This window comes from Dendrobates tinctorius, unplaced genomic scaffold (genome assembly GCF_039654945.1).
Source record: "Dendrobates tinctorius isolate UK_male_01 unplaced genomic scaffold, ASM3965494v1 ptg000020l, whole genome shotgun sequence".
NCBI lineage: Eukaryota > Metazoa > Chordata > Amphibia > Anura > Dendrobatidae > Dendrobates > Dendrobates tinctorius.
This window is the reverse complement of record NW_027361688.1, coordinates 12,895,319-12,908,268: the sequence shown is the minus strand read 5'-3', so window position 1 is coordinate 12,908,268 and position 12,950 is coordinate 12,895,319. Positions and strand designations below refer to the sequence as shown.

General features: G+C 44.5%; 1 protein-coding gene across 1 annotated transcript; it reads left to right on the top strand.

Moving 5' to 3' along the window:
- Positions 1 to 53: 53 nt before the first annotated feature.
- MCAT (malonyl-CoA-acyl carrier protein transacylase) lies at positions 54 to 4,058 on the top strand. The gene is made up of 4 exons (XM_073567705.1): positions 54 to 619; positions 753 to 840; positions 2,051 to 2,268; positions 2,835 to 4,058. The coding sequence occupies exons 1-4, from the start codon at positions 194 to 196 to the stop codon at positions 3,240 to 3,242; spliced, it is 1,140 nt and encodes a 379-aa protein (XP_073423806.1). The 5' UTR covers positions 54 to 193; the 3' UTR covers positions 3,243 to 4,058.
- The last annotated feature ends 8,892 nt before the right edge of the window (positions 4,059 to 12,950 follow it).

Genomic DNA, 12,950 nt, shown 5'->3' with positions numbered 1-12,950 from the left:
ATACAGTGAGGCGGAACGTTTGTGCCTGTGATGAATGTTCCCGGAGGAGGGGGAAGCCTTTAGTGGTGCACGGCTCACCCGGAAGTGTCCTTGAGAAGTCACAGTGACTCACGTGTTGGGGTGCAGCTTGTGTAGTCACGTGTTATCTGTCAGGAGGGCTCTGTAGGGAGTTGGTGGGGGTTCTCCAGCAGGCATGGGGGGCTCCTCTCTTCTGAGGTCGTCTCTCTATAGGAGGCTGCTGTATAGTGGGCACAAGGCTGCCCAGGGTCAGAGGTGGGCGTCTAATAGTGAGAAAGAGGACGTTGTCAGTTTACTGGCGGAGGCCGAGGTGGACAGGGAAGGCGTAGAAGAGCACCGGCCAGCCAGGTCACCATTGGACAGCACGGTGGTCCTGTTCCCAGGGCAGGGCAGCCAGCAGGTGGGCATGGCCCGCGGACTCCTGCAGTACCCCAATGTCAGGGCCATGTTCCTGGCTGCCCACAAGGTGCTGGGTTATGACCTGCTGGACGTATGCCTCAAGGGCCCGGCCGAGATGCTGAACAAGACCGTGCACTGCCAACCGGCCGTCTTCATCACCTCCCTGGCCGCAGCGGAGAAACTCAGCCAAGAGGACCCCGAAGTAGGTACACCCCTCCCCATGCTGGGATCAGTAGTTCCGTAACCATTGGAGACCACTGCCAGTGATATAGATTGTTGGCTCGTTAGGTCATTGCTCATCTGTGCATTCATCATTTATCGTTCTCTTCCTCCAGGCCGTGGAGAACTGTGTGGTGACGGCCGGCTTCAGCGTTGGGGAATTCGCCGCCCTTGTTTTTGCTGGTGCTCTGGATTTTGCAGAAGGTAAGAAGATGGAAAAGGAGCAAATCGATTTTGAGGACCTTGGTTCAGTGGCCAGGTCAGTATACCGTGGCATCTGTGACTCGCCTCCTACCGGTATCCCTCTCTTCTCCTTTGAGTACCCAGCTTCATAGGCTGACGTCGTGCCAGGCTGAATAGTCGGTGAGGCAGGTTGTAAGTCCGCCACAAGTTACTGACCTGACTACGAGACCAAGATCCTGAAAATGTAGTTACTTATCCCTAGGAGATAAATGTCGGATTTATATCTCATAACGTCGGCTGTTTCCTCCGCTCCAATTTATTTCTAGGGACAATAACTGAGAATGACCACTGGGACCCCGATCTAATATATAAAGCTCAAGTATGTGTGTATGTCCGGGATTGGCATCCGCACCGTCGCAGCTACAGCCACAAAATTTGGCACAGTCACACGTCTGGACCCCGAGAGCGTCCTAATCTATTTTGTGAGGCGAAATTTTAACCCCGCGCGTTCCAATTCACCAAACAATTTTGCCCCTATCTACATAATGGGGAAAAAGCGTGTGTGTATCAAGCCCCGTCCCTCATTATGATGTCATAATGGTTGCCATGGCGACGCTGATGTCATCATAGGTTGCAAGCCCCGCCACTCATTATGATGTCATAATGGTTGACTATGGGATGGAGGATGGGTATATGGGCACGGGACTATGGGATGGGGATATGTATGATGGGTATATGGGCACTCGACTATGGGATGGAGGATGGGTATATGGACACTGGACTATGGGATGGAGGATATGTATGATTGGTATATGGGCATGGGACTATGAGATGAAGGATGTGTGATGGGTATATGGGCACGGGATTGCGGGCGGATATGTATGATGGGCATATGGGCACTGGACTATGGGATGGAGGATTTGTATGATGGGTATATGACTATGGGATGGAGGATATGTGTGATGGGTATATTGGCACGGGCCTATGGGATCGTGGATATGTATGATGGGTATATGGGCACGGGCCTATGGGATGGAGGATAATTATAATTTGCTATAACTAACCACAGTTAGTTACTATGCCCGGGCAGCACCGGGCTCTTCAGCTAGTTTCTGAATAATTGGGAGCTTTTTAAAATCTGGAAAAAAAAAATATATATTTTTTTTTTCTTTTTAATAAGTTTACTTATAAGACTTGATAGTTTTTACGTCTGGAGTATGGTTTATTGCAGCTCTCTATGCCGTGAAAGTCCGAGCGGAGGCCATGCAGGAGGCGTCTGATGCTGTACCGAGTGGGATGCTCTCTGTGGTTGGGACGCCTAAAACTAGGTATCACTTGGCCTGTGCTGAGGCTGAAGAGCACTGCAAGACGTTGGGCATAGCGGACCCGGTCTGTAGGGTGGCAAACTTCCTGTTCCCGAATGGCAAAGTCATTGCCGGACATAAAGAGGTGAGATTCTGTACATGGCGGTAATACTTAATTATCTACTTGCTCATAGACATAATTTATCTATGGAGCCAAAGTGACGATTGGGTCACCTTTATATTGGTTGTCAGAAGGGAAACAAGTGGTAATCTAAACGCCTGACGGCTTATCTACAATGGGGTGCTAAAAGATGGGGAGGTTGAAATCGTAAAACCTGGATCCTTCTTCATACCCACATAGGTAAATGTGAAGGATTTTGCATGGCTTCTATGAACATTAAAGGGTTACTTTTATTTTGGAAATTTGTGGCATGTCTACCATGTCTGATAGTCTCTCACATATGACAATAGGGCCACATCTTGCACGGCCTGGAATGAAGAGGTGGCTGACGTGCACGTGAGGCTCTTTCTATTCTCTCTTTTTGGCTACTTGAGGTTTTTACGTGGATTTTATAAGAAGAGACTTTAACCATAGCATCATTCCTCTACCCATCACAATAATAACTATGGCAGCTTTAGTCCCTTCTGTGAATTCTCTAAGCAAAACTATGGCATAAGTTCACAATAATAATTTTACTACTTGTCTTCCAGGCCATTCAGTTTCTCCAAACAAATTCCAAAAAGTTCTCCTTCGCTCGGACTAAGTTGTTACCAGTCAGCGGCGCCTTCCACACCTCTTTAATGGAGCCGGCTGTGGAGCCTTTACAGAAGGTCCTGAAGACCCTGAACTTTAAGCAGCCGCTGGTCAACGTGTACTGTAACGTAGACGGGAAGAGGTACCGACATGCCATGGCCATGGAGGACCTCCTGTCCAAGCAGCTGGTCTCCCCTGTAAAATGGGAACAGACGATGCACGCCATCTACGAGAGGAAGCAAGGAACCAACTTTCCTCGCACCTTTGAAATGGGACCGGGAGTTCAGCTGGGAACTATGCTCAAGATCTGCAACTTGAAGGCCTGGAGGTCTTATAAAAGTATTGATGTTTTTGAAAGTGACTGAGGAGGAGAAATGATGCGTCTGGACTTTTAAGGGGCCGCTGAATCGCCAGGTAGTGATTTGCTACCTAAGACCACGTCAAGGGCTTCTCCATTCTCCAAAGCCTGATTGCATCCATTTCCCTTCAGGATGCATTGCACACAAGGAGAACCAGTACCCCCGTAGATGTAGAAAACTTGAGTGACACCCATAATTCAGCTTTGTCTGGGTCCTATTAAAATTCCAGCTCATTAAGTGGTGACCCATTTAATATGATAGCCAATACAACGATCGGTTGATCGCCAGTGGTCCGGCTCACAAGACTTTGGTTGTGTGTTCCTCCCGCCAATGTTCTGCCTACTACACTATGCATGAGCAGAATGGCCAGTGTTCTTGTTAACAAGGTTCTTGGGTTTGGTAAAATTCCTAGTTGATAGAAGAGTCCCTTGGCAATAACCTCATTATTGGGGATCTATGAAGCAGGGCGTTTTGTAATCAGCTGCGATCTAAGAGTAAATCTGGTAGTAAGTTTGCCCACAGTGCCCCCGCTGGGGAAAAGAAGTATTGCACATTAATAATTATATCTGAGTGGTACAGGATAGGATGGGTTCTCCAGAGTGAGAAGAGATGAGGATCCTGAACAGAGGACGTCCCTTTCATTAACTCCAATTTCCCTAATAGAGTATATAAAAATGGGTTTTTGTAAGCCTGACAACTCCTTTAATGATGCAATTTTTTTCTATCTTTTCTCCCACTGCTCGCCTCTAGGTCTCCACTTTTTGCTTCCATCTGAAGCTTTGTAGAGGTTCATCCTGTATTAAAGTCAAAATTTTGTATTAACTGTGTGTGAAAAAGGAATGAATACTGTCCAATGCTTTTATATCACAGGATAGGAGATAAATGTATGATGGCCGGGATCACTATCGATCACTAGAAGGAGGATCCCCATCTCCATTTTGGAGCAGTTTATATGGAGCGGTGGTCATGCTTGCGCGCAGTGTCTGCAATGACAGTGAGAAGAGGTATTTATCCAATTGCGGACTGGGCAAGAGAACTAAGGGGCTATTTAAAAAAAAAAAAGCTGCAGCAGTGACACCTGCAGGCATGAGTCAGTACTACATTACAGTAATTAAAGGATTATCCCCCCTAAAAATAAAGTTATCTGCTATCCATATCATAGAGGGGTAACTCGCATTGTGCCTGGGACAAAGCTATGTTCATTTGCATCCATTTACGGGAACCGCTTTAGGACCACATAAAAATTCTGGTCTACAGTCTTAGATTATATTGCAGTAGAGTTCAGAAAAAGACAGATTTGCATTACAAACTACATGTCAGAGCATGCTCACTGATGGATCCTCTGTTAACTCATTAAGTAGCCACCAACGTGCAGCGAAACAGTCTATAAAAGCCGATCAGCACTTTGGTATTACACTTAGACGGTATCCTTCCTGGCTGATTATATCTTCGCATCAGTATAGCTGCTTGTGTTTTTACATCATTGTTAGCTGGTTTCTATCAGAGCTCAATTCTTCTGCAATCCCTGTAATTATCAGGCAGTGCAGATCCGTGGGTGCTGGCCGGTGCTGAGAGATCAGTGATGTGCAACTGCTGATTGATGCATATGGTGGAAGTTAATCCTCTGCCATTGTGGAGGAATGGAGGAGAGTTGAACTCAGATATAAACCAGGTAACAATGCTGTAATGACACACAGGCATCTATACTGATGTAGACAGCAGATGATAAAGTTGGCGAAGCAGCGGACTGTACAGTAGCAGACAGTACACAGAAGCATTGGTCTGATAAAAACAGCTGGGGCTAGTAATGAGCACACAGGTGAGTGGGGAGGGGGTCTGCAGCACTGAGGAGAGGCAAGTGCTGCTGACAAATGTAGTTTCAGCAGTGTAAGAATAGGAATGCCCATTTATGTGAAGCTGTATGCACAAGGGGCAGATAGAGATGAAAAAAGACATAAGGGTACAAGAAAGAAACTCTTGGGCTTAGTTTGTTTATTACCAATATGTCTGCACTTACTGTGCTTTGTGAAAAAAAAAAAAAATGCAATTTGCAGAATCATCTTTTAGAACAGCACTGTATCAGCATGTCGATTCTGAGGCTCTTGTGTATGCTTTTTGTAAAGGTTTTAGATGATGTGCCATTTCTTTGTTTGTTGCCTGTCATATTTTTCCTTTTTTTACACCTCTCACCTTTTTCTGATGGCTCAGTTCCTTCCTCAAACGGCAGAGTCTGTGTATCTCATGCTATTAACCTTCAACCCTGCAGAGTCTCAGTGTATATGGTATGAGATGCAGCTTTAGCCCATTTACCATGCCTCCTGCTTGCGATAAGTTTCTTCCGGTCAGTTACAAGCAGGAGTCAGGCTGAAGATGCATTTCATAGACTACGTTGAGACTCTGCAGTGTGAGGATACATCGCATAAGGTTCAGTAAGACTCCTGTATACATCACATAGGGTTCAGTGAGACTGCTGTATACATCACAGGGTAAACTGAGACTCTGCACACAACCCTCACAGATACTAAAGACAGTGTGAGTCAGGGGAGAGCATATGAGACATAATAAAAGGGTAAAACAAAAAATGTATAAAGGCTAGAGATTAGCAAATTAATGTGGATGACCGTGGTCCAGCATCCATGGCGCGCTGGATGAGATCCCTCCAAACCTGCTTGATCTGAGTTAAGCCGGATGCGTACGTGGTCTCTACCTTTGTGCAATATTTATATATTCTGTAATTTTCCTTCATCTTCACAGGATTTATAATCCCGGCTATTACTATTCTGTCCGCCTTCTCGCCCCCGCAGTTCACGGTGCGTTCTTCTGTTGATGGGTATTTTGTAAACAGTCTGAGATTTCGCTTCCTGCTATCGGATAATGAGGAAGTCTCGATGGGTTCCAGTGTCCAGGTCACATTATACACGGAGCAGGTTTCGTTGCAGACAGTTTTACGTGATGATCTCCATAGTTTTGATTCCGGCCACCCTTCCCTGCAGTGTGGGATTGAGTTTGCGGGGGCGTTTCTGGGACTGAAAAGTGCATGGGTCCATCCCTGATCTGCCGATCATGCACACGGCCTATCCAGAATTTAGTGGCACCGGATAACTCTTTTCACGTGACTGTACACCTTAGATACGAGCATTCCGCCAAAAGCTACTCCAATACAAGTGCTCGCTTCATTTTACTGAGGGGAGAGAGGAGTTTGCTGCTGTCATAAATCTCCAGCATCAGCTTATCTTGCTTGACAGCCAAGGAGTAGGCATATCGAAATCCAACATGCCCAATCCTTTTCCCTGATATGTGCCTTAAGGCTCATTGGCAGACGAGTTCTGTCCCTGTTTTTCACGGCTAGAACTAATCCTCGGTATTGTCTTTGAGGCTGTTCACACATCCGTTTTTTTTTGGGGGGGGGTTTGCGGACCTCGAGCTGTCTGGGCAAAATCTGCGGAGGTGTGTTAGGTATTGATCCAAATCGTAAAGTACTCTGATGTTACTTTTGTCTTTTTTTCAGGGACTGTTAGGAGAAGGTGGAGAAACTTTTTTTTTTTTTCTTTTTCGTGCGACAAAATTGCACAATGTCACTGATAAACCTAGGACCGTGGAAAAATAAAAATGGACGTCTGAATGAGTCCTTAGGGGTAGACATGAGACTCCCCCCCCCCCCCAACCCCCCACCCCCGTGTGCAGTAAACAGTAAAGTCGGCTGGCGGTAATCTAGTCGGGCTATGTTCACACACAGGTTTTCTTAGGCATTCGTTTTGGGTTAGTAGTCATCCCTTATCGACAGGCGATGGAATTATTGATCTCTGCAGGGTCCGATCACTGGGACCCCCACAGCTCCAGTCATTCTCAGTGGCACTGATGGGAGACCACAAATTGGAGTATTTGGGCTCGGATGTACCTGGCCTACGCACACGCACGCACGGTAATATCTGCCTAGTGTTAATTGATGGGTGAGAAATTAATATGTGAAGACCAACTATTATCCCAGCATTTGCTCTTGTTCTCTGTTATCAGCCATTCCAGTCCCACGCACAGCCTGACTTTAGTATATGCCCACGCACAGCCTGACTTTAGTATATGCCCATGCACAGCCTGACTTTAGTATATGCCCATGCACAGCCTGACTTTAGTATATGCCCACGCACAGCCTGACTTTAGTATATGCCCACGCACAGCCTGACTTTAGTATATGCCCACGCACAGCCTGACTTTAGTATATGCCCACGCACAGCCTGACTTTAGTATATGCCCACGCACAGCCTGACTTTAGTATATGCCCACGCACAGCCTGACTTTAGTATATGCCCACGCACAGCCTGACTTTAGTATATGCCCACGCACAGCCTGACTTTAGTATATGTTCCGTACCGCTCCGGAACAGACACACGAGTTGTGAATTTGCAGAATTAAATCACTTTATTAAACATTTGATTCACAGATTGAGGGCAGATTTTGGGGGTGAGAAGAGGATGACCCGCATTCCTTCACTCACGGGTACAAAAAACAAAACAGTCCAGTCCGGAGAAGATCTCGCAGGAAAACCGTCTTAAGTGCTTACATATAAAAACCCCCATAAGTAATTAAAAGAAAACACCAAATTTAAAAATTTATCATAATTTTTTTTTTTCTCTTTTCATCAGTGACCCAGCACTATAAGATAAAGGTAAAAAAAATATTCCAGTGTATAAATGGCACCGCCAGGGTGGCACATGACGGCCAGAGTCCTGCCGTGGCCTCCTCCAAGGATTTCAGTCATCCAGTCCCAGCTTGATGATGATTCCAAAAACTGCAACCAGCGCAGCTACAAGCAGAAGGTTGGGGTTAATGGTCACGGGATCCGTTGTGGATACCTGTGCGGATGGAGGAAAAAACAATACAGTAGGATTATTAAAAGGGGATGAGATATAAGTAGTGTACCGTCCCTTTAAGAAGTTAATCGATGCAAAATCGGGGACCTAAAAATGAAAAATCACCTGAGTCGCAACCAGGTATTCCAGTTGGGAAAATTGCAATTTTTTTATATATCTATAATACATGTTGCAATTTTTAATATATATATTTTTATTTTTTTTTTATTTTTATTTTTTCATTTATTACATTTTTCATAAAAACTTCAAAAAAAAATTCTTACCAGCGCCCCCCTGCCAGGAGTTCGGGTCTCGCCATGATCCACACGGCTTGCGATATTTTTAACACTTCTCAAAAGGCTCAGAGCAAAATTTTGGCAATTACCCACATAGCGTCTGTGAAGGTATAAAACATTCAGATTATTTCTTCCCGTTTTTTTTTTTTAATTCTTGCTATATTTGTTCCTGTTTATGCGCCAAATTCTTCCAAAAAAAAATTTAAAGCAAAAGAGACAAATTCATTGGCTACAAATAGCTGGATAACAAATACAGCGTCCGCGATGGTGGAGAGAAAAAAAAAAAAAAAAAGATGAACAAGTAGAAAATAGACTTAAAAAAAGCCCTTAAATAGGAAAAACTAGACAAAAGATAATGCAATAATCAATATATGGCAATAGATTCACAGTAGCTTAAAAGAAAAGAGAGCGCTGCTGCCCCCTTCCCGTCTCTATTTCCTGGTCCTGCCTTGATACACAGCAGCAGCCAATCACTGGCCACAGTGGTTACCCAGCTGAGCCAGTGATTGGTTGAGGAGCCACTTCCTGTGTGTAGAGACTGGACCAGGAAGTTGAGACCAGCAGGGACCCTGTAGGACGGGAGAGGTGGTGAAGGAGAAGCATTGAGATTCACTTCCTTCTTATATTTATTTTTTTAAAGCACCCTGAGCCCTTTGCAAAATATTTTTTAAGCCGCTTGGCAACCCCTTTAAGCCTAGGGCCAAATGGTTACTTGACGCTTGAAATGTGTGATAGGGGTCAGATTTTTACCTACGATGTAATATGACGCAACAGTCACATAAACCCAAATCTTGTTTGACTTCTGGTCCCAAGTTGGGAAGAAATTTTTTTTTTTTTTTAACTTGGTTGTGGGTATACTGCAATACCATACTCAACCTCTGGGCAGTGAGTGGCGCTGTTTCCTTTTTTTTTTTGGCTTGATCGATCCTCCCCGACTCTTCCGTGTGTAGTTACTGTACCCGATGGCTTCGCAGAGTTGAAATGCGGGTTATGTAAATCAGTATTTCTAGAGCAAATATTTGGCCACAGAAACTTTTACCGACCACGAGAGCAAATAGAAAAAAGACGGCGCTGAATAAACAGGGTTATCGGAGTGCGTCTCGTCCTGTTTTATGCGCACGATGCATTTTTAAAGAGACAGTAACCCCTGTAACTGTTCACAGGGGTGGAGGGGATGCAGATATTTGAGGGTATGGATCCTTGCTTTACCACCAGCCATATCTTTCAACCTCTGACTATAAATATACAATTCCTAGGAATCAAAATCAATATATTCAGCAGGGCGAGCCCCTACACGGTTTGTCGTAAATCTGAACTGATCTTAGAGGGGTTGTCCAAAATTAGAAATGGCGCCGCCCCTGGCCATGGGTTGTTCGTGGTACTACAGCTGAGCTCTCTTCACATAAATGGGATCAAGTTGCAATACCAGGCACAAGCCATCATCAGGGGGTGGTTTCCAAAACAAAGCAATCATTTTCTAATCCAGGACAACCCCTTTAATTAGACGGTAAACCCCCTTTAATGAAAGTAAGACCCCCTTTTTAGACTCTCACCTATTACCCAAAGCACAGAGTGACTGCAGAGAGCCTCATTCACTGTGGAGGACCCCAACATGTAATACCTCATTTCCCCTGTGGCGTCACTGTAGGCAATTTAAAGCACCTGCTCCCAGAGATTACACATGATTTTGACATACAGAAGACCCTTAAAGGAAAAAAGTATTTTATATATCTAATTGAGGATTACACCCCCCCAATCATCACTGGTTCGGGGGTTCCAATAGGAAGTAAGGTAGGCCAAACCTCGCCAGCACCTCATGAGCGGGATGAGAAAGGATCGCACTGCCCCTTTAAATATAAAATAGCAGCATATAATATAAGTCGTTGACAATAAAAAAAAAAAAGGGCCGATTATGAATCATTTGATACTTGGGCTCCAGGGAGCGCTCATAAAATATAAGTGATATAATTACCGGTGACTGTTATTCGGTGTAATCCATCAATTGACCTTTTACAATGGACTCTGAACTGAATCATTAAACAAAATCTTTTCCTAAAGCAAACAGTATATCATAAAAGCAAATAGAGGAGAGAGAGTCACCTACATGGACTGGCGGATAACGTGCGCCATCTTGTTCTCGAATCCTTTCCCGTAACTTCTGTTAAATTCGTCCCCAATAGCGGCCAACCTCTGTCCAATCTGCGCAGCAGAACTGAAGGGAAAACGCCAGACCCTGGTTACTGATATGCGACACAGAAAAATGGTCCCGGACCCTGGTTACTGATATGCGACACAGAAAAATGGTCCCGGACCCTGGTTACTGATATGCGACACAGAAAAATGGTCCCGGACCCTGGTTACTGATATGTGACACAGAATAATGGTCCCGGACCCTGGTTACTGATATGCGACACAGAAAAATGGTCCCGGACCCTGGTTACTGATATGTGACACAGAATAAGGGTCACAGACCCTGGTAACTGATATGTGACACAGAATAATGGTCCTGGTCCCTGGTTACAGATATGTGACACAGAATAATGGTACCGGACCCTGGTTACTGATATGTGACACAATAAGGGTCCCAGACCCTGGTAACTGATATGTGACACAGAATAATGGTCCTGGTCCCTGGTTACTGATAATGTGACACAGAATAAGGGTCCCAGACCCTGGTTACAGATATGTGACACAGAATAATGGTACCGGACCCTGGTTACTGATATGTGACACAATAAGGGTCCCAGACCCTGGTAACTTATATGTGACACAGAATAATGGTCCTGGTCCCTGGTTACTGATAATGTGACACAGAATAAGGGTCCCAGACCCTGGTTACAGATATGTGACACAGAATAATGGTACCGGACCCTGGTTACTGATATGTGACACAATAAGGGTCCCAGACCCTGGATACTGATATGTGACACAGAATAAGGGTCCCGGACCCTGGTTACTGATATGTGACACAGAATAAGGGTCCCAGACCCTGGTTACAGATATGTGACACAGAATAATGGTCCCGGACCTTGGTTACTGGTATGTGACACAGAATAAGGGTCCTGGTTACTGATATGTGACACAGAATAAGGGTCCCGACCCCTGGTTACTGATATGTGACACAGAATAAGGGTCCCGACCCCTGGTTACTGATATGTGACACAGAATAAGGGTCCCGGACCCTGGTTACTGATATGTGACACAGAATAAGGGTCCCGACCCCTGGTTACTGATATGTGACACAGAATAAGGGTCCCGACCCCTGGTTACTGATATGTAACACAAAATAAGGGTCCTGACCCCTGGTTATTGATATATAGGTGAGGTTATCAGACATTGTACAGGAAGAGGAGGTGAGCTGTGATATCTATTGTGAATGATGGATCCTGTGTTATCAACTCTATATAGAGGCGTTATCAGTTTTTGTACAAGACGAGGTGAGCTATGAAATCACCTACTGTGCATGGTGGATCCCCTGTTATCTACTGTCTATCTATTGTGAATGATGGATCCTGTGTTATCTACTGTATATAGAAATGTTATTAGTTACTGTACAAGAGGAGGAGGTGAGCTGTGATATCTATTGTGTATGGTGTATTCTGTGTTATCTACTGTATATAGAGGTTATCAGTGAGTGTATAGGAGGAGGTGAGCTGTGATATCACCTATTGTGAATAGTGGATCCTGTGTTATCTACTGTATATAGAGGTGTTATCAGACATTGTACAGGAGGAGGTGAGCTGTGACATCACCTATTGTGAATGGTGGATCCTGTGTTATCTACTGTATATAGAGGTGTTATCAGTCATTGTACAGGAAGAAGAGGTGAGTTGTGATATCACCTACAGTGAATGGTGGATCCTGTGTTACCTACTGTATATAGGTGTTATCAGTCATTGTACAGGAGGAGAAGGAGGTGAGCTGTGACATCACCTATTGTGAATGGTGGATCCTGTGTTATCTACTGTATATAGAGATGCTATCAGACATTGTACAGGAGGAGGAGGAGGTGAGCTATGACATCACCTATTGTGAATGGTGGATCCTGTGTTATCTACTGTATATAGAGATGCTATCAGTCATTGTACAGGAGGAGGAGGAGGAGGTGATCTGTGATATCACCTATCGTGAATGGTGGATCCCATGTTATCTACTGTATATAGAGGTGTTATCAGTCAGTTAATAAGACATGTAGATTACCTGTGGTTGACATCAGTTGGATTTGAGGTATCCTGGCTAATGGTATGCTGGAGCCCGCTTTGTGGGTGACTCTGGGAGACAACATAGCAGCCAGATGAGATGCTCCCCGGGACGTGTTGTGGCATTTCTGTCAAAAATAAAAGTTATCGTAATATATAAATTATCGAATAAATAGATACAATAATGAAATAATACTATGGCTTATAGAGTTAGGATATATACAGATGTGAACTTTTTTTTTACTGTTGCTTGTGACACTACATATTCTAAGATGAACAGTGTGAGTAGCTTTATGAAAAAAAAAAATCTTTTTTTATACTCTGTTGGGAGATGTTTTTGCTATATGTGTCTATATGGGGCCACCCAGTGGT

What these genes read in the sequence shown, in the direction of transcription:
- MCAT (XM_073567705.1), top strand. Translation starts at nt 194, where the DNA reads ATGGGGGGCTCCTCTCTTCTGAGGTCGTCTCTCTATAGGAGGCTGCTG. An exon ending in TCAGCCAAGAGGACCCCGAA is followed by an intron (nt 620 to 752) that starts GTAGGTACACCC and finishes CTCTTCCTCCAG; the next exon opens with GCCGTGGAGAACTGTGTGGT. An exon ending in TCATTGCCGGACATAAAGAG is followed by an intron (nt 2,269 to 2,834) that starts GTGAGATTCTGT and finishes CTTGTCTTCCAG; the next exon opens with GCCATTCAGTTTCTCCAAAC.